Source organism: Homalodisca vitripennis, chromosome 1 (assembly GCF_021130785.1).
Source record: "Homalodisca vitripennis isolate AUS2020 chromosome 1, UT_GWSS_2.1, whole genome shotgun sequence".
Lineage (NCBI taxonomy): Eukaryota > Metazoa > Arthropoda > Insecta > Hemiptera > Cicadellidae > Homalodisca > Homalodisca vitripennis.
The window spans coordinates 101,992,721-102,019,791 of record NC_060207.1 but is presented as its reverse complement, the minus strand read 5'-3'; the positions used below and the strand labels follow the sequence as shown (position 1 = coordinate 102,019,791).

Genomic DNA, 27,071 nt, shown 5'->3' with positions numbered 1-27,071 from the left:
CACCTTACAATAGTTTTTATTATTGTATCCTACATTTGACGAGACTCATTGCATGTATCTTGTATGGTCAATAAGTAATCTTGAATCTTAATAAGATGATTCTGTCAGCCATTACAGAATGTAAAGGATGAGAAACTTGACTCAGACTTAAGCCGTCAAACTTAAAAATTTACCCTTCAGTCCAGTACATAATTCACACTAAACTTATATGTTAGATGTTACCTGTAGTCTACTTTATTATTAATAGACAGTCTGAAGACTTAGAGGTTAATTGTCCTGTCTTATTTACCAAAAATAATAGACTGTACATAAACCAACATAGTATTAATACCTAAAAACTAGAATAATATTAGTATAAAAGTAAGTATTTTATACATCTTTAACAATAAATTAAGATACTATTGTTATACATAGAATGAAGAAGAGGGGTTTAAAAAACATTGTTTACGAGACAGAAAATTTATTTTGTATTTTTGACATTTTCAATTTTTTGTTTTTCTGTTTCTTTGTAAGGATATTCTTCGTGGGTTCAATGCCTGACTTCACCTTCACTCCAATACTTTTCTTAGTGTTCTTTTTGAAAGGCTTGGTCTTCGGAAGTGTCTGTTGGTTTAGCTCTTTTAATATCTTTACTTTTTCACTGATCTCTTTTGCCTTTTCCAGAGGGTTACCTTCGAATATGTCGTCATTTGGTTTGGACACATATGACTCCTTGGGCCTTGATGCAATAAAAGCAGCTTTCTGTTGTTTCCTGTCCACGTACTTATTACTTGCAGCTAGTTTCAGCTGCTGACGGTACTAGAAAACAATGCACATTTTAATTTTATTTTAAAATGTAACAGTTTATTGTTATTAGTTCAATAATTTAACCCTTTTAACCCTGACGTCCGTACTATACGGACGTCGTAAAAATGGCGTCAACTCCCGACGTCCGTATAGTACGGACGTGCACTTTTTATTACTTTACTGGCCACCTATTTCACCAAATGCTTTCAAATTTCACAGACTTGTGCACAAAGATATTTTGCATCGAAATATATTAGTTTGTAATGGTTTGACTTCGTATTTTGTCAGTCTGTGACTGAGCAATTGCAGTTCGTCCCGACTGACTGCTCACGCTTGTTGCAGACAGCTGTATATCACGTGGTTGTGAATATTCCGTTTTCTTCACACTTTTAGGTTAAAGCAGTGTAAATTACGGCAGTTAAAGTTGAGTTTATTATTTGTTTGATTTCAAAATGAGTAAAAGACATCGTTCAAAGTCTCCCGTAAGTGAAAATACACTAATTAGTAACCTAGTTGCAAATGGTGTGGATGTGATTAGTGACGACGATTTGAGTGATGGATATCTTGAAAACATTTCTTCTGAATCAGAAGGGGAATTAGCAGAGGAAAGTGATAGTGAATTATCTGTAACTTATTTAGATGATATAGTTGAAGACCCAACTTTTGAACCCTTTGAAAATTCATCAGATGAGGACGTTGCTCAACCAGGAACATCATCTGGTAGGCCTACTGTTGCAATGAGATCTACTCCTACAGGAAGACCTAGAGGTAGGCCTAGAACAAATATTTGTAACAATAATGTGCCTCAAAGTAGGCCTAGTACACCACCTGATCAAGACCCAAATTTGTTATGGAAAAAGGTTGATGAATCAAATGATCCTGGAAGCAGTACTCAGTTTCCCTATTTTGAAAACCCTGGGCCTAAGCATTGCCCTCCAGGTGATGCAAAGCCAGTTGAGTACTTCAATATTTTCTTTACTGTACATTTGTTGACGATTTTTGTTAACATGACAAATGAATATGCCAAAAAATATATTCAGTCTCACGCTGGCCTAAATAATACGCCTCAATCTAAAGTCCGTAAATGGACCAACATTACACATGGAGAAATGAAAGGCTTTATCGCTGTTTTACTAAACATGGGCCTAACTAAAAAGCCCACTATAAAAAGCTACTGGAATAGAAGTGACTCACAATTCATTCCATGGTTTGGAAAAATGCTTAGTCGCAATCGTTTCGAGGCTATTTTGCAATTTTTCCATATTGCGGACAACAACTCTTTGAGTAAACCAGGAGAACCAAACTACGATCCATGTGGTAAATTTGTACCAATAGTTGAACATGCTAACAGACTGTTTAGGTTACACTACACACCACACCGTGAACTCTCTATAGATGAAAGTTTATTAGCCACTCGATGTCGCTCTCAAATTTTACAATACCTTCCCAATAAACATCATAGTCGCTGGGGTATCAAATTATGGATGATTTGTGACAGTGTCACAAAATACTGCCTAGGTTTCTTTTGTTACAAAGGTAAAAATGAGTCTGCTAGGCCTACTAACAAAAGTGAGGACCAGGGATTGGCTTTTACTGTTATAAAAAAATTGCTGACACTTGGAAACTATCTTGGGAAAGGCTATCATCTTTTTGTTGATAATTTTTTCACGTCAATACCTATTGCTAGGTATTTATATAGTAAGGCCACTTACATCACAGGAACCCTGCGTAAAAATAGGAAAGGTATCCCTATGGAGATGAAGGAGAAATTCCAAGTGGGGCAAAAGTTATATATGCGCCAAAATGAATTGCTTTTGCTTGGGATGAAAGAAAAGAAGACACAAAAAAATCCAGTACTATTATTGTCAACAAAAAGCCATGCCCAATCTGTTGATAAAATAAAAAAGAGACATACTGGTAATTTGACAAGCAAAATACCTGAAGTAGTTGATAGCTACAATAAATATATGGGTGGCATAGATGTGAATGACCAGATGCTTTACAATTATTTAGACGAAAGGCGAACAGTGAAGTACTGGAAGAAAGCTACATTCAACATAATGGCTAGAATGGTTTTGAATACATATATTTTGTACAGAGAAAACTGCTCTGGACCACCAATGTCACGCTTCCAATATATGGTGTGTATAATAGAAGATTTGGGTAAAGAGTGGATGGACAGTAAGCAGCGACATGACGACCCATTAGCTGGTGGTGACAACATACAAAACTATGGACTGCAACACCTACCAGGAAGAATGGAAAGGAATTGTTGTGTGTGTAGCATTCAAAGTACTCAGTGTGGGGGTAAAAGAAAAAAAAGCAAGGTATTTTTGTGTACGTTGCCAGAAAGGAATTCACCCGAATTGTTTTGGTGACCACAAGTGCTAAAACACTTTGCAGTGATGTAAATATTGTTTTAAAAATTTTTTTTAATTTAGATTATGAACAATTTTAGTTATTTTGTCAGAAATAACTTTTGTTTTATGTTTATTTTAAATAATGTGAATTTCGAAAGTCTTGTTACATTGCCTTGCCCAGAAATGGCAAAAAAAACTTTACACGGCTTTACAAAAATTGATGTTACTCCACTTGTAAATAAGGTAGGCCTATAATTTTTGTTTCCTTTTATTAAGGATTAAATATATCATAAAGTAAATGGGTATTTTTGTGTCAAATATTTTTTTATCTATATGGTTTCCATGATCAAACTTTAATTTTTTTCATTTTTATTTATTTTTTATATATGTATATGTATGTAAAAAAAGTACTTGCAAAATAATAATTTTATTTGTATATTTCTGTAAGCTACATATATTAAGAAGTAAAACAAAAAAATAATTACCTAAATATATTAAAAAATAACCGAGTTATGAATTTTTTACAAATCCCTTACATTTTGTCTGAAAATGGCTTGGGATTTCTGGCACATCACTTGATTTAATGGCCGGGGTTAAAAGGGTTAAAAACATTTTTTTAAATATATATAATTTATTGTTTTTAGCCTTAATAATTTATAAAAGATGTTTTCAGTTTTATTTCCTTACCAAATTAGGTAAATTTACATTTTTATTATGCTATTTTTTACTTATATTATAGCTCTGCCCAGTGACTAAGTTCATAACACCAGTGGAGGTTATGAAATGAAAAACATCTGATTACTTATACTTTAACATTTACATACTTTAACATACTTCAATCCTGGGGGTTGATCCCACGAATTATGAATTTTGTTTTCTTTTGTTTTTGTATGTGTATGAATGTGTGCCTGCGTGCAACTGTATGGAAAGTCGAGTGAATGGATTTAGTTTTTAAGATAAATACTGTAAAAAATTGGTATTATTGACAATTGCAATACAATGTAATATATATATTGTCAACGCAATAAAATATATTCTATTCTATTATAAAACAAAAATTAATAAATATTGGAAAGAATTACAATAACATTTGTTGAAAAATAATTGTTTAAAACTTTATTATTTGGCCTATGTATTTTGATTCTGCACGTAGTTAATAATTAGGTATAGATCATATATAAAATATGGTTCCCCAGGTAATTTTTTTTTACCCCTAAAGTTTGAATAAACTCAAAATTAAAAACTAGTTGAAACACTTTTTCAGGTTTGTTGTAAATTTAGAAGCTGACCAATTATTTAATATGTTTTTATTACAAAATAGTATAGCACAGTTAATGTACTACAAGACAAAACAAATTATAAATTCTCAAGAAACAAATATACAATAAGCTTGTCACACAAAACAGGCTAATTGCACTGTGGCACTTCTCGGTAGACCATGGAATTAAGCAGGGGGCACTCAAAGGGTTAATTTGGTTCTTGACGAAAGATTTCATCATTTGCATCTTTAGAGAGGATGTTTTTTTGTCTGCTCAATGGGCAAAAAAAAGTAGGCGAAGCGTCAATTCAACACGTTTGACGAACAAAATATAGCTTCATATTATACCCTTGCCATAGTTCTAGAGTTGAGTTCTACAAATAAGTTTAGTGAAATAAAGATTTATTACAAACTACAGGGTCCACAAATAAATACACTTAGTACTGTCTATTATATCATAGCTCTAATCCTGGCTATATCGCCACAAATGAGTGATGCGTGTTTTCAGATGAAAGTAATAAATATAATTAAGTTAAGTATCCTTACATTCACTGAACATTTAATATTGAGCAAAGGAGTACTGTAATGTTGGTAGATAATACAATTTATTACTATAATTTTACATTGTAGTCTAATCTTAGTACAAATAGAATATTAAAAATTTGCTGCCGGCTGCTAAAAAATGGCTACTTAACAATTATTTTTTAATTTTAAATTGTATTTCTGCTCTTACTATTTACAACTATACTAAGTTAACAAATTGTTGAGTTGAACAATGTGGTTATTTATAATTCAGCACAATATATTTGTAAAAAGGTTTATTTATTTTATCCAGTAGTCTTAACAGTGTATTACATTCAAATTTTAAAAACTATATAACTTTATAAATTTGAGTGTTATATTTTCCATAGTATTTTGTGATTTACAATTTAAATGTATGAATATAACATTTCTTAAAAAATCTTTCTGGAATTATAGACATATTTAATTAAATTCTATAATTGATTTTTTTTGCATTAAAAAAACGTTTTTAAATATTTCCAGGGAGTCATTCTTGGACACCCCCCTTTCCCAAGTTAATAGCGCATGATCTAAAATCTCCTCTTTTTTCCCACTTTAGTAAGTTCAAATAAGTAAGTCCCCTCTTGTAGCCTCTGAGTTATTGCAACAGAGATCTCAGCTTCAATGTCATGCAATTTCAGCACGCACAGATTCTTACATCCATAACAAAATCAACATAATAATGTAATAATTTTCATTTTTTATCAGTAGCAAATTAAGGAATCCTAAAAGAATAATGTTACAGGATATATTAGTTATGAAAGAATAAGTTTTGTGAACATTTCTCATTGTTTAGTAATACAAGAAATCAGTGACACCAAAGTACAAAATATCTTGTACTATTAAACAATTGCAAATGTCAGAAAAGTCACATTCCCTTCATAATCCTTTTATTGCCAAAAACAAACTTTAAACAAAGAATATTAGTTATACTTACTTTTGCAGGTGTTACATATCTTGGATTTTCCCAGACAGTTCTTCCTCCAAAACTGTTCTCAAATATTTTTATTGGATTCAACACAAATCTTGGTCCTGAAATGCAAAATTGAAGATATAAAATGTAATAAATAACATTTATACGGGACAGCAGAGAGGTCAGACACAGAGGACACATTGTATGGGTATAGGCATTAACTTACAATTTGATTATAGGATAACTTTAACTTGTTATGTCGCCCAGAAGTAATTATCCAACAAATAGTTAGAAAAAGATATCTGTAAGCAGCATTCCTATGTTACAATGTATGAGATGTACGATATATGAGAGTAAATTGTAATAGTGCTTTTCAACATTTTTTAATTTCAATTATGATTGCTGGAAAAGGGCATGGATTCTTATAAAATAGAAATTTCTGTAAGATTGGATGACACAATTCCTTGCCGGTTAATCAATAATTCCAAAGATATCTTTTTAATTAAAGATCTTTTTAATCATATCCATTTAAATTTGTATTGAAAACATCATTAAAGAAGCAAACCATAACAAACTACAAAAATTACACTGGTATTGATATTTTTTAATCATATCCATTTAAATTTGTATTGAAAACATCATTAAAGAAGCAAACCATAACAAACTACAAAAATTACACTGGTATTGATATTTTTTATATATTTGTAATTACACCTTTTTATAACTTAATCGCAACAATTTTTCCGTAATCCTTAATAGCTTGTTATAACCTAAACTCCTATCAGTTGTATGGTTAGTAACAAACATTTAATAAATAAAGTTTGTTAAAATGCATGTGGCCAACAGCTAATTCAGCATGAGCACTCAGGTCAGAAGGCTGTAAATCTGTGACAAATGACTCCTTGACTTTCTCCTTGTATGAAGGCTTCTAGCCCCTCCAACTGTGACCCTATACCAACTATCATGACTTATCACTCAACATACAAAAATTATACTTAGCTTTCAAGCTACTATTTAATTTAAAATTTCATGTAATAATGTAACACAATTTTCCAGGTAACTGGAATCAAAACAAGAAAAAATGAATTTGGTAATAATTTAGTCTAATTGAGCAATAGGTAATGCTTAAATCATCAGCAATAATGTTAATTAAAAAATAATAATAATTTACTCTAATATATATAATAACAATCCAAATAGCTTGTGTTTTTATGGAAAATATAAATAAGAAACATTATCACTTGGACATAAAAACATATTGCAGTACTTAACCCATCAACGTGTATATTGTAAATTTGGTGTTATTATGCTGTAGTTTTATTTATTTTTTTATATTATTTTATTAGAAGCTATTATTACGGTCATGATTCAACAATAAATGCCTTATAGAACATAAAATAACAAAAATCAAGTGTTTTTTTTTAGTAGTAAAGACAAAAATGCAAAACGGTGTTTATGGTCTGGTAGACTTATATAAGAAAATAACTGATCCCGTCAACTTCCACCCAAGCCAACCATTGTTAATTTAAGGTGGGCCATCCCACCAGCTTTACCACAGACCAGTGACTCTCATAAGTGTACACCAGACCGCAAAATCGCTAACATCAGGTGCGGATCAGACCGAGACTCCAGTGATAACTTGGTAGTGCCTTAAAACAGTCATGACTTGATGATGTGAATGTGTAGATAGCTTCTTTAGGATAACCACTGTTTGCACTAAAGTGTTAACCACATTGAGTCACTGCAGTGGGCCTCATTTGTCGGACATGACCGTCTTGTGAAACCACGTTGAAGGGTTATCCCATTGGAGTACTAGTTTATACATCCTCTGAACTCCACAGTAAATTAAATTACTTTAGTGAAAATGGAGACTTATATTGTGCTTTTCAAATTTGAATGGAACTTGGGAGTTGTAGTATAAGTTACATTTTTGTATAAGAAAATCATGTAAAAATTAAAATGTTAATGTTAATTTTTTGTTAGTCACAAAATAAACATTTATTTTTTACTTATAGTTTTTTTTTGTAATATAATCATAAACACAATAGTAGTGTAATTTAATATTAATCTTGCTAATTTATGTTAACTTTGTTAATTGCAAAATATAATTTATTTATAATTTATAAAATATTTTTTAGTACATTATTTTTTACATAATGTTTGTAAGTATATAAATTTCAATTCAAAAATGGCAAGTTAAATAATGTTAATTCAAAAAATACAATTTTAAAAATTATAATGTTATTGAATATAAACATAACAAGGTGAAGATAAATATGCCAACCAAATTCAAAAAATAATATTGTTGTTTTGTAAATAATACTTTGATTTCAAATTATATTTTCTACATTCGTGCATGTTTGTGCATCACCAATGTCTGCTCCATTTATTTACATATAGAATCTGATTGGTTGTACACAAATTACGGATCACTAAAAAGTGTTTTTATTGAACTACGTTTATGCAAGTAGATCAGCAAATTAAGAAACTATTGTAGTTATGTAAATAATATTTAGTTTTACATTCCCTATATCTACATTCATACATCACTGAATGTCTCCTGCATCTTTTTTTATCTTACTTTTATGTTGTGTTAATTATGTCTTCTATAAGAATATATGTAGGTACAGTATGTTCATATCTTGAAATTTTTTTTCATGACAATAAATATATGATTTTCTTTGTTTAGTTTTGCTGATCACTCCACATTTGCTTTAGTGGTAACAGAAAGGAACCATTTAGCATGTTACATTCGTAGTTACAAATAACAAAAGAATCAGTATCAAATTCAGAATCAAGACCACAATTTTTGTTTTAATATCAGAATCAGAATTGAATTTTTGCGTATCGGCCCCTTCCTAAAGAAAATCTTAACACACTTAAAATTTTGTCAATCCTTTTTCCATAGCTATCAATAATTGTGGAGTACTTTTCTGAAACGTATAATCAATACATTTTATAAACTTACCAATTTCAGCCAATGCTCCATCCTCAGTAAGTATCTGGTAGTTTCTGAACCATATCCTGTTGTCTAGAACAGAGAATGTCACCACTCGATCAAAAAACGGTTGGCTCTTTGGGTGGTGAGCAGGAGTCCCAAATATCTGAAAATTTCAGAACTTCAAATAATTGCAGTGACCTTCCACAAATAAAAAATAAATATTTAAATTCATCACAGTGAATTTTTGTTTCTTTACGGTATCTAAATTAATGAAAACATATATTATTTGAAAATATTTATATATGCACATGTTTTTAAAGTAAGTACCATTTTGATATAAAAAAACCAACAAGTAAATTTTTCAAACAAAACTTTATTTACCTGAAAGAGCATTCTTTCCTCTACTTCTCTAAATAATTTCCATTATTATTAAGGCACTAGTCGTATCTTGGGACCAGCTTTTGTATACCGTTGTCAAAGAAGCTTGCCGCCAGACTGGACAACCACTGTTGCACAGACGTTTTTACTTCTTCATCATTGGAATGACGCTTCCCCGCCAAATGCGTCTTCAAGTGCAGAAACAAATGGTCGTCGCTAGGCGCTAGATCGGGACTGTATGGAGGATGGCCCAATTATTCCCAGCCAAATGAAGTGATGAGCTCTTGCGTTTGATTTGCTGAATGTGGATTAGCATTATCGTGGAGCAAAACGACGCCTGCACTCAGTATGCCACACCTTTTGTTTTGAATTGCGCGGCGCAGTTTTTTAAAGTTTCACAGTACGCGGCTGCATTAATCGTTTCACCGCGAGGCAGAAAATTGACCAACAACACACCCTGTCTGTCCCAAAAGACAGTGCACATGATTTTCTGGGCAGAAATTGTTTGCTTGAATTTGACTTTTCTAGGGGATGTTGAATGCCGCCATTCCATTGACTGTTGTTTTCATTCTGGTGTAACGTAGGCTACCCACGTTTCATCGCCTGTAACAATATGGCTTAAAAAACCATCGCCCTCGTTACTGTAATGCTCGAGAAAGCTCAATGCACTGTCCAATCCTTTGGTTTTGTGCTCATCATTCAACATTTTCGGTACCCACCGTGAACACAGTTTCCGATAATTTAAACATTCGGACACAATTTCGTAGAGAACACTTCTTGATACAGCAAGAAATTTTTCAGCTAAGGACGAAATTGTGAACCGTCTGTTCTCTTTCACTTTACAGTACACTTTTTGAATGAGATCATCGGTAATGACTGAAGGTTGCCCACTTCGTTCCTCATCATGAACGTTTGTGCGCCCATTTTGAAGGCCCCAACCCATTTCCGCACCATTCCTTAACTCACAATTTCACCATAAACTTCACTGATTTGATGATAAATGTCAATTGCTTTTAAGCCTTTAGCACAGAGAAAACGAATCAGCACGCACTTCACAGTCGGCGTGATTCTCGATAGTCAGCGGCATTTTAAAATCACGTAAACAAACGAAGACTCGATCAAACGGCGTCATAATGGCGTCTGTGGCTTCCCAACTGGTGTAGCTACACTACGCCCATGCGCTAAATGGCAACTGCAGTGCTGCGGCGGCGTAATTTAAAAACGGTTCTTACTTTTAAAACATGCCTCGTACTATATTTGTAATAAAATCACTTAATTTTGAGAAATTGTTAATTTTTTTAAACAAACATTTCGTATATTATTTGTTAGTTTCTTTTTAACTAACTTTAACATACTTTACCTAAGATATGACAATGTTTAATACATAAGTAACAATTTTCATGCATATATCTTAAATATTAAGCTCAAAAATAAAAAAAGCAAAATATTACAAGTACATTTGTTATGATTTGGCTGGATTTACTTATACTTCTTGTTTCCTACCAAATGCTGAATTTTAAAATTCAGTATATACATAATTACTTTACAATTAACTAAACATACTACTGTACAATTGGAAAATTATCCAAATAACATTGATCTTGATGTTCTAATTCTACATCCTCCCACAAACCATGAACCGGCAGGTTTTTGAGCACAGGAAATAATTCCACACTTCCATCACTATCACTGATATCAGAATTGTACTCGTAATTACTGTCTAGTTACAAAGCAATAACAGAATCCCACTTGTTGTACACTCCATTGCAATAAACCTCTCATTTAAATAATAATAAAACAACACACCTAACTTTGCATTTACCAGCTGACAAATAAAAACAATAATGAAATTATATGTTTTATCTTCTTAGTAAAAGAACCAGTAAAGACCATGACAATGATATTTGTTGGATATTTTAAGAACTAGAACAGCCTATACCAATAGAGAATGGTTAAGCATAGATCATGTGACCAGCACATGTCTTCCCCAATGGGTTAACTTATTTAATGCTAATTTTGTAATTTTTAAAGTAAATAGTGAAATATTGCCCCTTAATACGTTTTATATATTTAGACCTATTTTCCTTACGTTGTACCAATAATTTTCCTAAATGAGAATTTTTATTACACGTTCATTATTCATACCTTAATGTATATAACATTTGATTTTCATGCTAAAACTAATGTATGAAAAAACTTGATTTATTTCATATAAAAGACTTGCAAGTACTAAAAACAAGTGATTGTATTGAAATTTCAACATAGCATCAGTCACTGAATATTATTTCTTAAATAATTTTATAGTTGTTTTTACATAGTTCTAGTCTTTACAAAATAATGAAATTAAAAACACAATTTAAAATTGTAAAATAAAAAATCATTTGGTTTATAGCAAAATTGACACTTTCAACAGTACTAAATATTTTGACATTCTGAACCGTGGCTGAACTATTTAAACATCAATTAGAAATAAAATTTCAAATAAAATTAACAAACAAAATGAATTTGATCAAAATAAGAGAACAATAATAAAAAAACTGCATAACAATAAAATGTGTCTTAACATATTTTACTTACATTCTAAAAAATAATGGTAGGCATACGTTGTTTGGTAGAGAAGTGTAATTGGCATCTGGCCAAAAACAAAATATGATCTTGTACAGTATAATTCACATATATGGCAGTAAAAGTCAGGAAAATTTTACCTGGGTGAAGAGTTCCTTGAGTAGTGCATAGTGAGGGTTGGAATCAAAATTTTCATCAAATGACAGAAGAGGTCTTGATCCCTTGAGACAGTTGCCTGTAAGTTTCAGCTCTCCCATTGTGTAAACTGCAAATATTCATTTCCTAGTTTACAGACTTCTTACGAAATTTATTGTAACAATAAGGAAGAAAGGAAAGCCAAATACCATAGATTTTCTCATAATCAACCAGTGCCTTAAGTATGATTACAAAAATCTACATTTTCAAAATGCTTAAAAAATTACCTGATACAAGTGTAAAGTGAGTAGATAGTAAATAGTGAGAGAGACTGAAATGTTAATGATTAGTGATAAACATTGTTATATGTATTCATGTCAATACAATACATGTGTTATTATCATGATTATTTTTATTATTATTGTAACAAATTTTAAGTACTCTGATAATAAAAACCTCTTAAGAACCAAGTTTTGGCTTTCTAACAAATTGTAATTTGAATTCACAATTTTTTTTCTTACATGCCATAAATCTTTTAGCTCAACTTGTGTTGTATTCAGAAAGGGCATTTACTACATTCAATAGTCAACAGTTAAATTCATTTGCCAAACAAAGATCCTTTCTCATTCTATTTTATTTTCTCAAGTTATAAAAATAAGACAGATAAAATTTAATAATGAGAATGCTGTTTCACTACAGTAAAAGTAATATTAAGATGGTGCAATCGATTTTGGGTTGAGTTCAATTTTTTAAATACGAGTCACAATCCTTCAAGATACCCTTCCTGAAGACAGGAAAAGAACAAAAAATATTCACGAGAAATTATAAGCATTTGAAGTAGGCATTTTGGGTCTTTTTTTTATAACCAGGTCCAATAGAAAACATCTGATGACAAGGATTTCAAATTTTGCAATAAGTATGTGAAATATGATCGGAAGGATTGACATATCTTTTATTTTGTAAAACACAAGTTAATTTTTCCACTATGTTTAAAATGTTATGGAAAAATATTAACTTTATATATTATGGAATTAAAAATATGATACTCTCTCTGAGAGAATGATATCTAAAGTTTGGAGTTTTTAGATATCCAGCCCCTTAATTAGTTCCTCTCTTCCTTCACTTGATGTCTCAATTCTCGGCTCTATCATAACCAAAGATATATTTATACATTTTCATTCAGAATGTAATGTAATAAGTCTGCTCAGTTGAGCACAAGCAAGACTCGGCGAGATTGGATTTGTTGTAAAACTATATTACCTACTGGTTTGGTAACTCCCGAACAATTACAGGTAAAGCAATAAAACTAGATCATTACTGCACCTATAAATCTACTTTTTGAATTAAGTACCATATATATATATATATATATATATATATATATATATATATATACTGTTTATACTGTATATACCATATACTATTTATACTGTTATATGGTATATTTATACTACCATATATATATATATATATATATATATATATAAAATAAATATTTAAAAGTATTAGGCTAACTTTATTTTCAGTATATACAATAAATTAAAAAGAAAGACTTGACCACTGTAGATACCTTACGAAATTTAACAAAATCTAATGGAATGAAAATTGGTTCTCATAACTGGTTCTACTTACTACTTTCCACCAAGAATCTCGCCGAAGGTCCTGAAGGTATGTTAGATATCCACATGTACAGATCTGACCTGTGGCGACTTTCTAGTAGGATACACTTGTCACAATTTTTCATTGAACATATCTGTTAGACAAAAATGGTTTACATAGTATAGTATTTTGACATTTCATATAGTGTTAAAAGTAGAAGTTAAATCATCAAAATATAAAAAGGACTGTGTATTTACGATTTGATTAGGCGCTCTGCTAGAATAAAAAAGCCTAACTATTCTTAGTTTTATTAATACAACAAATTATTTGTCCTACCTTGTGGTATAAATATACAGGATCCCCACTTAATCTTAACCATCAAATTCACAGCTCTTTCCAATCTTTTACTGTATAAAAATATTAATTTCACATTCGATAGTTTTTACAAAGATTATGAATAAAATAGAAAATACAGTGTTTTTCATACGGAGTGGTCGATTTCAGTATCTAGCGCCAAAACGTACCTCAAGTCCGTGAAGTGGCCTAGGCCCAGCACTTTGGCAACTGTTGCTGGTTCTCGTGTCTTAATTCAACTTGAATAAAGTGTGTTTACTTCTCAGACACAGCGAAATGGTGAAAATATTTAAAACTTTTCCTTATCTCACTAACAATGTCCACAATTTGTGCACAAATGAACGGATGCATCTAAAAAATAGGAATTCATTTTAGCTCCTGGCTAAGAGTCAGGCAGCAAGGGGCGGGACATGTTTGAGGTTATGGCTAAATAATGAGCATATAAAGGGTTAAAATTTGCCGCTTGTATCATATCAGAGCTCTTACTATTAATCAGCCTGTAGGAACGGTTCACAAGTGAAAATTGCACAAGTCTAATCACTGCAACTTGCGGCGATTGTTCCTGGTGCGATTTAGAGCGGTTTCACAAAGCTGTTAGTTGTGGTAGCATTATTGGGGGACCCTTTTAAATCTCCAACGCAACTTTCAGTGTTCTACTGCGACTTCAAAATTCCCCTTCTCCATCTCATTCAGCAGTAGTATCTTGATGAAAGAGCATCAATGCAGAACATTTTTTATAATGCTTCGCTGTCTTGTGATTTAAAGCGACACAAAGTATGGAACATTAACTTGTTTCTTGATTACACAACAAAGGTTTACATTCTACTTCTATTATACGCTGTTCGAAGTTCAAGTCGCACATTTTTAACAGTAAAACAATGTTAATATCAATCAATATCATCTGAACTGAAATGAAACACACCTAAATTCAAGCTGAATTGAGACGCACGAACCGGCAACACCATACGTGCTAGTTCTGCGTTTTAGCACTAATTTTTTCCCGGGAATAAATAAATTTTTGGAATATTCCTGGCATATCTTGCCAGCTGCGATCTAGTATTAGTGGTGGTTGTTTACAATCGCTGACTCAGTAACCACTCCATTTAATCTGGTACACTAGTAAATAGCACCAAGCACCATTATATATGTACCTTTATACCTCGAGGTGATAATACTACTAGCCACAACGATTTTGTTATCTGCAGGGTGATATCCTTGAGAGCGTGACTATTATGTAAGCGCTTATTGCAACACTAATTACTTCTACAATTCTTGTCGAAATCTAATGTTTCATATAGTGCCATAATCACAATATTCTAAAGTTTCTTTTTTATCCTCTATGGAATCTATTCGATTGTTTTGGTGGTCGATATATCAATGTTTTTCAACCAGTTGTTTTCTGTTGTTGTCACGTCCATTGTAATGGTCACGAGTAATGGTGTCTGCCATGTTATTGTTTTGAATTGTGCTCTATTTAGTTTAAATGGATAACAATTTAGGTTCAAATCAAATCAGAGACATTTTAGATTATAAAATAATTGATTTAGAAGATGCTAGTGATATAGATGTGCTGGAACTTTTAGCCAGTTTTAGTTTTAACATCTGTCTACCATGCAGATTACCAGCTGATCCCTAAAAAAGGATTGAGATGTATGAAGCCTTTAGTAATACATAAACATAATCAGTCTATGGAGCTATTGATGTCAGTGACAAGTCAATATATCATTATTATGTACTAGAACTACTCCTAATTACTCAAAGAAACTCTTCATCAACTTCATTTACATCGCTCTGTTCAATGCATTTGTTATGTAATAATACTGATATACCAGTTTCAAAGCATGATTTTTTAGTACAAATAGTCGCATTATCTGGTAAACAGTCATGACAATATTCCCCATAGAATCCAGCCAGGACCAGATAGTGATACAGGCCACAAAATTGCTCATCTTGAGGAAAGTTGCCTACACCATTGTGGTCAAAGAACCTCCAAGAGAAGCTGATACAGATGTCCTCATTATAATCAATTGTGAAATTCACAAGGAGTGTTTTTCATACTTAGATCACTACTCAAGGCCTCTGAAGCCTGGGAAGAAGAGTATGAGGCCCAACAGTGATTCAGAGTTGTTTATTTAGAAAATCGGTGTTCAAAGATTCATTATTGTATATATATACAAGGGCTATCCAGAACATAACAGACAGACAGTTTTTGAATGATACGGTAGTGGACGGGGCTACAGAAGCCAACTTGGTGTCAAAACTCTCTGGTGATCAGTAATCATCGAGCTGCAGTCACGCTTGGACTGCATCTTTTTTACTTTTCTCACTGTGATTAATTAAAGTGTGTGCTGCAATTGAAAATCCCGCCACTTGTGAAGTGCATTCAGTGATAAGGTTTTGGTTGGTAAAAAACCATAAACCAATTGAAATCTTTCGCCAACTATGTGAAGTTTATGAAAATGGAATAATGAGTGAAAGCAGAGTAAGGTTATATATAGGTCTGATCACGGGACATGGTCACCTGACGAAGCATCTTCAGGGTCGGCATCCTTCAGGAAGATCTGATCTGTAGAATGTGTGATGAGCAGGATGAAACTGTAGAAGAACCTAAGGGTAAAACTAGAATCTGACGGTAGTAACCGGAAACGGATTCAAAATACATTCCAGCTGGATAAATCTGCTGACAATCTGATGAAATTGTGGGTTCATTTGATCTCAGTTGTCCTGTTATTAACAGGAAAAGATCCAAAGTAACCTGGTGGAACTCTGGACTGCCCTATTTGAGGAAGAGAGTCAGGGCTCGTACAACTGCAAGGTCCGTATGGCTAAGAGATTAGCCTGGAAGAAACTCTGCACTTTCATTGATCGTGTGCAGGGTTGTGCAAGGCTTCAGAAGCTATTACAAAAAATCCCATCTCACCCCTTGGTGGTCTCAAGGGACGATCAAGGTATACATATTAATGAACCTACATATTACAGAGGGAGTTCTAAAAATCATGATGAAAACACACCTTCCGGACTGTATTCTGACAAGGATTAACCACTCAGATGTGGAGGGAGACCTGTGGGGCGTGCTTACTCCGCTCACTCACAATGCGGTGTCCATTTTATTGCTTTACTATTGTGGGGGTAAAATGTAGAAGCGAGCGACTAAGACATCGTGCAGGGTTAGACACGTTACCTGTGCACGATAAGGCCGTGGAGCGACCATAATCCTTAATTAAACATATTCTCATGCCAGCTTTGATAAATTAAATAATATTGTTTTAAACAAAAGAACTAAAAGATTTTAAAGCGTTAATTAGGTTAAAACTTGGGCTCAGCGTCCAGCATGATGGGACCTCAGCAATTTTGTGGCATGTCTAGGTGTGAATCCTTTGGGGCTGTCTTGGAATGGGTTCACACTGAACATGAGAGAAGGTGGAGGCTGCATCCGGGTCTGACAATGAGCAGAATGGTTCTACAGTCACCTTCCCTTAGGGTGGCAACTGACCTTCTCTAACTAAGTAGACGGTGTCTTGGACATGGTCAACTGAGGAAGCATCTTTTGGGAGGATCTGCTCTGTAAAATGTGTGATGAGCAGGAGGAAACTGCTGAATACCTATTCTTTGACTGCCCTGCAATAGTAAGGAAGCGGTTCGCCATATTTGGTACTTTGGACAAGGGTGGGGAATTTTCCAAGAAGGACCTGATCGGTTGTTTTCAGCGGTTTGTAGAACTGCTGAAACTGTAGACTGTTTGGTCTCATGGTATGCTTCCGGGGTGCGCAAAAGACACTTGAGGCTTAATTGCATGGCAATAGGCCGCCCCACATAGAAGAAGAAGAAGAGTGATACAAAACATGGGTAGGGGAAAATGGAGCTCAAAAATTTTGCTTTTCAAAACAATGCACATCCCCATACAGCCAATTGTACATGCCAAGTGTTGGATGGTTTTTAATTGGAAAATGTTTGATCATCCGCCTTATAGCCCAGATCTGGCACCAAGAGACTAACACCTCTTTCCAGCAATTAAGACCAGGTGGCAACAAAGCACTTCGATAGACACGCTAAACTTCACACTGGTGTTTATCAGCATGAAAATTATGTTGAAAAATAGCCTAAGAGTGTAGCTTTTAAATGTATATAATAAAATGTTCCTACTTCAGTTGGTTAATTTTTTATTTCAAAACGTCTGTTACTTTCTGGATAGCCCTCGTAGATTGAGTATTTTTATGAATTGAACTAAATGTTTAGTTTTCTGAATGCACATAAAAAGGTAAACAAAATGGCTATTTCGCATTTTTAATTATTATTTGTATAATAAGGCACTGGTTGTGAGAGTTTGAAAAAAATTATTGCAAAAGTAAATTTTAACGTTCAACAGAGTACAATGGGTCATCAAATTAGGTTAATAATATAAGTTTACTTATACTATTATTTTCTGATTCCTTAGAATATACAGAATAAAATTATATTTAACACAATATATTATAATACAATATTTGCTGTTTAAAAAATGTTTTTTAACATGAACCCATTTAATCAAAATATGCTCATCACCATGGGTAAAAACGCATACCACCAGAGGGTTATAAAATTTCAAGAAAGACAATTACATTTTAGGTATAGATATGTATGTGACATGTACAAAGTAAGAGTAAAATAATAGTTTACGGATTTTAGTTTAAAATTCCTCACTTCATTGACTGCCAAGAAATTTTCTCCACGCTCCATTTTATTTTCATCCCTTGAATGTGGCAACATAGTTCTCAGGTCTCGCATAAGATGACGATCTCGATGTGTAATACCCCTGGTGGCAAACACCAATACTCTTGTTCTGTTTGTCCACTTTGTCTGAAAATCAAGCAATTTAAGTTATATTACAGTTTTATTTTGGATAGTTAATAGTTCATATTATTTTATGTTTGTTTATAAAAGACCATGCAAATCTAAATCTATGATAACAAACTCATTGGTAGCCCTATAATAAAAATATTAAGAGCATAAAATCAGAATTACTATATGTTAATATAATATATACTCTCATGGAGTATATATATATATACATTAAACTGTATAAATGGCAAGAGCCTTATTTAATTTCAATAAACATTGAATCACAAAAAGTAGTTGCTCCGCCGGGAGTCGAACCCGGATCTCTCACTTGCCGGGTGAATGTGCTACCATTACACCACAGAGCGCTTACTTTTCCGATTCAATTATTTTGTATTTGTCAATTATATATATATATATTTACTCTCATGGAGTATATATGAGCAGTTTTGTATTTTCACTTAATGAAGAAAGTTACGTACTTATGCACTATATGGAGCTGCCTTCTACAAAAGAAGAAGAAGCCGTGGTTTTTTTCCAACGCGAGGTCTGCTGCCTGTGACGAAATTATGCGAAGGAAGACATGCTATGAAGTATTTCGGCAAACAATACCCTTTTTGGAAGTGTAGTCAAATCATGCAAGAAGGGTTTTGTGTCTGTACATGGTTTGAACACAGTAGGTTACCTTTTGTAACAGCATTGAGTTTTATGTATTGTTGGTGCGAGGAACTAAATTCAGTTAATTGGTGTGGCCGACAGTTGGACTGGAACAATTACATGAGAGAGGTATGTGTTGAATCTGTTATAAAAATGTGGCATAGTGCGAAGTGGCGCAATAAGGTCCAAAGGGGAACTCGAAGCATCATCTGGATACCTACCTGGCAGAGTACATGTGGCAGTCGGCAGTAGCGGAGACTGGAGTCGATAAATTTGATGCGTTGCTAGCGGACACCATGGCCTTCTGGGATGACGCCAATACACAATAACCATTTTTCTCTTTGTTCATTGTTGTTAATATATTCATATTCATACTACACATTTTTCCCCTCCTAACTGTGCCCAATTTGTAAAAAAATAGGTGGGGTCCGTATAGTGCATGAGTACAGAAAGTTATTACCAACTACATGGAAATCTATAACAAATTCATTGGTAGCTTTATGTCTCAGCGTAAAGAACCGAAAGAATTATATATAGTCATTCAAGTCAGTCAATCAATCAAAATTCTTTATTTACATGAACATAGAGTACAGTAATGGTGTCGTTATTAAAGATTTGTACATTTCATACCTTAAAATTGTAGCTTAGTTGAAATCAGTCAAGAAGATATAAATAGAAACAGTTAGAGTCGAAAAGAGATGATGAAGCTAAGTTTATATATGGTACAGAAATGTTACCATAAATAGTCAGGCATTGAAAAATTCTTCTAGAGTGAGTGTAAAAAGATTTCTATAGCAGCCAGGTCTTGAACGATGTCTTGAAGTTCTTGTCTTTTCTACGTCTCATCAGATCTTCTGGGAGTTGGTTGAAGTTTTCTTCCCATGTAGGTAGGCTTCTTTTCAAACAGGGTGAGGTGGTGCGTTGGCAGGGCATAGTCATATGCGTTTCTAGTATTATAGTTATGATTGTTACCTAGGTGGTCAGGTTTTTCAGCTATTGTGTAGCAGGTGGCCTCGCAAATATAGAGTGAGACCATTGTCAGGATTCCAAGTTCTCCAAAGGCCTTGACGGCATGACTCGTCAGGAGACAGTTCTGCTAATATTCTAATAGCCTTTTTTTGCAGAACTAGAACACAGACCCTGTTTCTTGCTGAAGAGTTCCCCCATGCTAATAATCCATACCTCAGGTGGGACTCAACTGCAGAGAAATATGCTGTTCTGTTAGTATCTTGGTTACAAGAACTTTTTACTCTTTTAAGAGCATAAATACTGGAGTTAAGCTTACTACAGAGATCGTCAATGTGTGGATTCCAAAATAGCTTGTCATCTATTATAATGTCGAGGTACTTTGCTTCGTTATCTTGAGCTATTTCTGGTAAGCCATAGTAGTCACTGGTTCTTCGGCCTTTCCATGTAAGTTGCTGTGTTTTGCTGTCATTAAGAACAAGATTATTATGTTGGCAGTATTGTTTGGTCATAATCAAGGCTATAAAAGAGTTAGGGATATTGAGTCTTTTTGTGCAATAAGATGGGCTGTGTCTTCTGCATATAGCATTGCTTGGGCCCAGTCAAGAAGATAGCTTGGAAGGTCATTCGTTACCTAAATAAAAAGCACTGGTCCCAAAATCGATCCCTGAGGGACACCTTTAGTGATAGGGAGTAAGGTAGATCTTGAGTAAGGGTATGGCTGGTCGGATGCATGGCTGGCATGTGTCTGACGAGCCTTCCCTCTCTGATCATGCTCACATCTGTTTCAAGATCGGTGAACAGATGCTGGAAAAAGTTCAGTATAGGAATCCGAGGAACACAAACTGGGTATCATACAAGGAAAACCTCAGGGCACGGCTGGATTCTGATTCCACTAATGGGAAACGGATTCACAGCGCGGCGCAGCTTGACGAATCTGCTGACGGTCTAACTTCTGCGATTGTCGGCTCCTTCGATCTCAGCTGCCCGGTTATCAACAAAAACAGATCAAAGGTAGCCTGGTGGAGCTCTGAACTGGCCTCTTTGAGGAAGAGGGTCAGGGCTCTATTCAGGAGAGCCAAAACTTGGGGCACTTGGGACACCTACCATGAGGCTCTTGCACTGTACAACCGCAAGGTTCGTACGGATAAGAGGTTAGCCTGGAAGGAGCTCTGCACCGATATTGACAGTGTGCAGGGCAGTGCAAGGCTGCAAAAGCTATTGGCAAAGAATCCCATCTCGCCGCTTGGTAGTCTCAAGGACGATCAAGGTGTTTACATTACTGAGCCGGAAGGAGTTCTGAAAGTTATGATGGGAACACACTTCCCGGACTGTATTGTTCATGAGGGTGAACAACCACCCGAAAGTGAGAGGAGACATGCGGGTCGCGCCACCCATTCGCAGTGGAGTCTGGCGCACCGTATTGTTACCTTCAGTAGGATTGAGTGGGCTATTAACTCATTCAGTCCTTACAAGGCTCCTGGGGGCGACGGGGTGAGACCGATTTGCTTGCAGCGGGGATTGGACATTCTCCTTCCACAGCTGTGCAGACTGTTCAGAGCCTCCGTGGCTCTCAGGTACATCCCACTATCCTGGAGAGTGTCCAGAGTGGTGTTCATACCGAAGCAGGGGAGGGCGGGCATGGATCGGCCGAAGTCTTTCAGGCCGATATGCCTGTCCTCCTTCCTTCTCAAAATCATGGAGAAAATGGTTGCCAGGTTTGTTTGGGAGGGAGCTCTTCTGGAGCGACCTTTGCATCCTAACCAGCATGCCTACACTCCAGGAAAGTCATGCGACTCGGCCCTGCATCAATTGGTATGCAGGATTGAGAAGACGCTGGCGGCAAAAGAGGTAGCTATAGGAGTCTTTTTAGACATTGAAGGTGCCTTTGACAATACAGCCACTCAGGCGATTATCAATGCGGTCTCGGGACGTGGCGTTGATGGTCAGGTGTGTGACTGGATAGGGGCCTTGCTCACGGACAGGGTTGTTGTTTCAACCCTCATGGGAGCAAGTGTTAGTGCGAAGGCTACGAGGGGCTGTCCGCAGGGCGGCGTCCTCTCTCCTCTTCTGTGGAACCTGGTTATGGATGACCTGCTGAATTCTTTGAATAGCAGCGGTGTCTTTGCACAAGGGTACGCAGATGATATTGTGATTCTTGTGAGTGGCAAGTTCAACACAACAATCACGGAACTGACCAATGCTGCTCTGAACATGGTGGGAAACTGGTGTGATAAGGTTGGCCTCACCGTCAACCCCACCAAGGCTGCCGTGGTTGCCTTTACCAGGAGGCGACAGATGGAGGGCATTGGTCCCTTTCTATTTAAAGGCTCACCCGTTGAGCTGAAGCCTGAGGTCAAGTACCTGGGCGTGATCCTAGATAGGGTTCTAAACTGGGGACCTCATCTAGAAAGGGTCATTGCCAGGGGTAAGTGGTCTCTAATGCAATGCAGACGTGTGATAGGTGAGCCCTGGGGACTGAAGCCGAGGCTCTTGTACTGGCTTTATGTTTCGGTGGTCAGACCTGCACTAATGTACGGAGCTGTCGTATGGTGGCCAAAAACGGAAGCCAAGACGGTGGTAGCACGTCTGGCGGGTATCCAAAGGATGGCCTGCCTCGCTATCACAGGGGCTTTTCCTAGTGCGCCAGGCGCGGCTCTGGACTGTTGTCTTAATCTCGCCCCCCTGGACATTGTCATTCGAGCTATGGCCAGGAAGAGTGCCTACTGTCTTCAGCAGACGGGACTCTGGTCGGGCTGCAGCGGTGGGCACTGCAGAATTGGCACTCTGATACAGGAGGATGTTTTGCACATGATCTCTGATCAGATGCCACAAAAGTTTTCCTTTGACAAACCCTTTAGGATTATTTTACCCTCAAGGGATGATTGGTCAGAGGGGAAGCAACCTCTTCCACCAGCGGAGCTCGAATGGTACACAGACGGCTCTAAAACAAAAAGCGGCACAGGCGCTGGAATTCTGGGAGTGAGACCATGTAGGGAGCTGGTGGTTCCTATGGGTCCGTATCCGACAGTCTTTCAAGCGGAGGTCGCAGCCATTATGGAATGTGATCGTGAGAATCTTCGTCTGCGATATAGGGGCAAGACGATTAACATTTTCACGGACAGTCAGGCAGCGCTGATGGCGCTGGATTCTTGCGCAATCAAATCCAAACTGGTTTGGGATTGCTATCAGACCGTTTCCTCCCTTGCCAGAATCAACAATGTAACCGTTCGTTGGGTTCCTGGTCATGAGGGGATTCCTGGGAACGAAAGAGCTGATGCCCTGGCCAACCAGGGCTCAGCAACAATTATGACGGGCCCTCAACCATTCTGCGGTGTTCCAAGGTGTGAATCCTCTAGGGTTGTCTCGAAATGGATTCGCGCGGAGCATGGGAGAAGGTGGAGGTTGCATCCGGGTTTGAGAGTGAGTAGAATGGTATTACAGTCACCCTCCTCCAAGGTGGCCTCGGACCTTCTCTCATTAAACAGATCAATGTCTTCTAAGGTCATTGGTCTCATTACGGGGCATGGTCACCTGAAGAAGCATCTACACAGAGTTGGCATCCTTCAGGAGGATCCGCTCTGTGGAAGGTGTAATGAGCGGGAGGAGACTGCTGAGCACCTGCTCTTTGATTGCCCTGCAATAGCAAGAGAGCGGTATGCCATCTTTGGTAGCTTGAACAGGGGTGGCGAGTTTTCCCAGGAGGACTTGATAGGTTGTTTTCGGCGGTTTGTTGAACTGCTGAAGTTGTAGACTGGTAGGCCTCATGGTGTTTCCGGGGTGCGCAAAAGGCCCTTGAGGCTTAAGTGCATGGCAGTAGGCCGCCCCAAGGGAAAAAAAAAAAGTAGATCTTGCTTTATGGGATGTTTTACTGTTTGTATAGTTCAGTTCAACTAGTTGCTGTCAGTCTTTCAGGTAGCTAGCAAGCCAGTTTTGTGATGCTCCTCTAATGCCCATGTTCCCTACTTTTTGGAGAAGTAGAGAGTGGTTTAGGCAGTCAAAAGCCATACTGAAGTCCAGCAGCATGGCAGTCACAGTTGTACCATCTTCAAGTTGGTCGATGATGAATTCTGACAGTTGAACTATAGCTATAGTTGTAGATTTACCACGGAGGAAGCCATGTTACTGGGTCGTCAAGATGTTGTAAGTTGAGATGTGCTATCAGTTGGTTTAGTAAAATCTTTTCCACTACTTTAGATATTGTTGGGAGAATTGATATTGGTCTATAGTTTTCCACTGATGTTACGCTATCTCTTTTGTGAACAGGAAATACTTTTGCAAGTTTAAGTTTTGTTGGAAAAATGCCCTGTGAAAATGAAAGGTTGATTATGTGACATAAAGGACTCACTATTTCATCCTTGCAGTGTTTCAGTAGTGTGGAGGTGAGTTCATTGATACCTGCTGATGGTTTTGATTTCAGAGATGAGAGTGAATGGGAAACTTCTTCTGGTGTGGTGGGATGAAGGATGAAGTCAGGTATTTCGCCATAGTCTTTGCATGTTGGTAACTGATTATTTACGCTTGGCCAGCATTGCAACATTGCAGAGTGATGTCAACTATTTTTGTAAAATACTGGTTGAAGTACTCAGCTAATTCATTAGGATTCTTGATTTGTACTTCATTAATTACAAGTTTTAGTGATTCGTCCTTTCTACTATTTTTGCATCTTTCGTAGTTAATAGCCTGCCAGATAGCCCTTTGTTTGTTGTTTGAGTTGTCAATGAAGTCTTAAGTTGACTGTTTTCTTAAGTAGAGTTATTCTTTAAGTTTTTTTAAGTAGAGGTCATATTCTTTTTTTCTGTCAGCAGTTTCTATCTTATGGTCATCGTAGCCAGTTGTCCTTTCCATTTCCAGAGCTCTAAAGAGGGACTTTCTTAATCTTTCCGACTCTTCTTGGTTGCTTTAAATATTGCGTCAGTGGCCATCCCTGTAATTCTAGAAGGTTTGACCAATTGAAATAAAAATTTGGAGATCTTTGTAGATTAATGAGCCGTATCTTTTGGCGTATCAAAAAATGTTGGGAACTGACACATCATTAGGAAAGGAATAAAAAAAGAGAAACACTGGGAGTTTTTATCTATCACCGATCCAAGATGGCGACCGCTACGTGGCAGAATATGGGCTTTTCAGGTTAAGAAATACCCACTTATTTTCAAGATGGCGGTATTAAATACATGGGGTAAGCCTTTGTCCCCTGGTTGTTTTTTACCGTTTGAATGAAAATCAGTATCTAGAGGTCTTTTAGGTTGAGAAGTACGAATTTGATATCAAATTGCAAGAATACCACCATATGGTAGCGTCAAAATGATAGTCAATTCTTTCAACAAAAATGTTTTTGTCCAGCTTGTGGAGATTAATTCTGTCTTTTTTTAATCGTTCATGCTACATACAGAAATGTTTTATTATTTTGATATTTCCGATTTTCTTTAATATATATACCCTTGCAATTTACTGCATTTATGGTATAATCACCATTGGAACCAATTCTTTTTGAGATTGTGAAACAAATTACCCTATTCTAAAGTAACTTCATTTCCCGCACACTTATTTATTTTACTGTGTGTACGTAATGCCTAAGTATTGTTTGTTTCAATTTTATAAAATAAATAATTGAAAATTACAAATTATTTAATTTTATGTATGACCTCAACTTATTTACAGTATCGTTTTTATCAAATGGTTCTGTTTATACTAATGAATAATTTGATATTACAGAATATTTAACAAAACATAAATGATTCCTACTTATTAGTTACTGTCATTTGTCATGTGCACAATAAAGAGCAAGAAGTAACCAATCTGTGGAGAATTAGAAAATGACGATAAATATGAGGAAATTATGTGATAAACCTCTTGATATACAGATGGATTTGGCTAATGCCTTCACAAAAGCGGTTGCTCACTGCTATCCGAGCAATCTATAAAAATGTATACGTATTTCTGATATGTATGTCTAGGCCATAGTTGGATTTGTTATTTTTAAATGTCGTTAAATTTATGTTATTAGAAATTGTAATGCATTATTCTTGTTGTAAATGTATTATAATTCTTGTTTCATACAATTAATAATAGACCGAATTTGGATAATATAGGCCTATTGAAAAGGCCTAGATCGATACTAACAATCAAATAAGGAGCATAGGGCGCTTATTAAAGTCTCCCCTTTGCAAATATTAACAAATAAAACAATACAGCGAATTTTAAGACAAATTAATCTAACATGCTTTAACAAATTTGTTGCTAACCTTTTTCGGAATTGGTTCATCTGATGAGCGAGATGGCGGAGGAGGTAAATCTTCCTTTTCTTTTTGTTCAGGTATAGATTCGAATTTTCTTTTCAAAGAGCGTCCTTTCTTCATGATTTTAAATCTATATTATTGACACTGACGATCTTAACCCAACTAAAAATTAGTATAGAGCTAATTCTCTTTTCTAACTTAACCTAAATCACGTGTAGACTAAAGATTGTAGACACTACCGTAAACAGCACGAGTTACTAGTTACTACACTCACACCACATAAAGTAAAACGGATCCGTCAACGTCATCTGAACCAATGTCCCAAACACAACAAAACAGTCTCACCAGTATAAATTTTACTCTATGTACAAGCCTCTAAAGTCAAAGCTTTTTCAGAGTCAGAACACAAGGATCGTGGATATGTATAAATTTTGTATTCTTGTTCATCACATGGCAGAGTAAAATATTTATTTTGTGCAGTCTTGATGTACTTTTGTTATTTTGTCTACAAACACGTTATTAATAATAATTATTTATTCTATAG

The 27,071-nt window shown here is 35.5% G+C and overlaps 1 protein-coding gene across 1 annotated transcript; it reads right to left on the bottom strand.

Moving 5' to 3' along the window:
* Positions 1 to 443: 443 nt before the first annotated feature.
* Positions 444 to 26,821, bottom strand: LOC124367974 (ribosome biogenesis protein BRX1 homolog). Its single transcript, XM_046825217.1, has 7 exons — positions 26,534 to 26,821; positions 18,531 to 18,686; positions 13,530 to 13,650; positions 11,903 to 12,027; positions 8,847 to 8,982; positions 5,903 to 5,997; positions 444 to 798 (listed from the first exon to the last, which is right to left on the bottom strand). Exons 1-7 carry the CDS (start codon positions 26,645 to 26,647, stop codon positions 445 to 447), a joined length of 1,101 nt encoding a protein of 366 aa, XP_046681173.1. The 5' UTR covers positions 26,648 to 26,821; the 3' UTR covers position 444.
* Positions 26,822 to 27,071: the final 250 nt, after the last annotated feature.

Excerpts from the sequence above, each read along its gene's own strand:
- LOC124367974 (XM_046825217.1), bottom strand. The coding sequence starts at position 26,647 with ATGAAGAAAGGACGCTCTTTGAAAAGAAAATTCGAATCTATACCTGAA. Across the intron at positions 8,983-11,902 it reads TCAAGGAACTCTTCACCCAG|ATATTTGGGACTCCTGCTCA; the intron begins GTAAAATTTTCC and ends TGAAATTTTCAG. Across the intron at positions 799-5,902 it reads GATATGTAACACCTGCAAAA|TACCGTCAGCAGCTGAAACT; the intron begins GTAAGTATAACT and ends ATTGTTTTCTAG.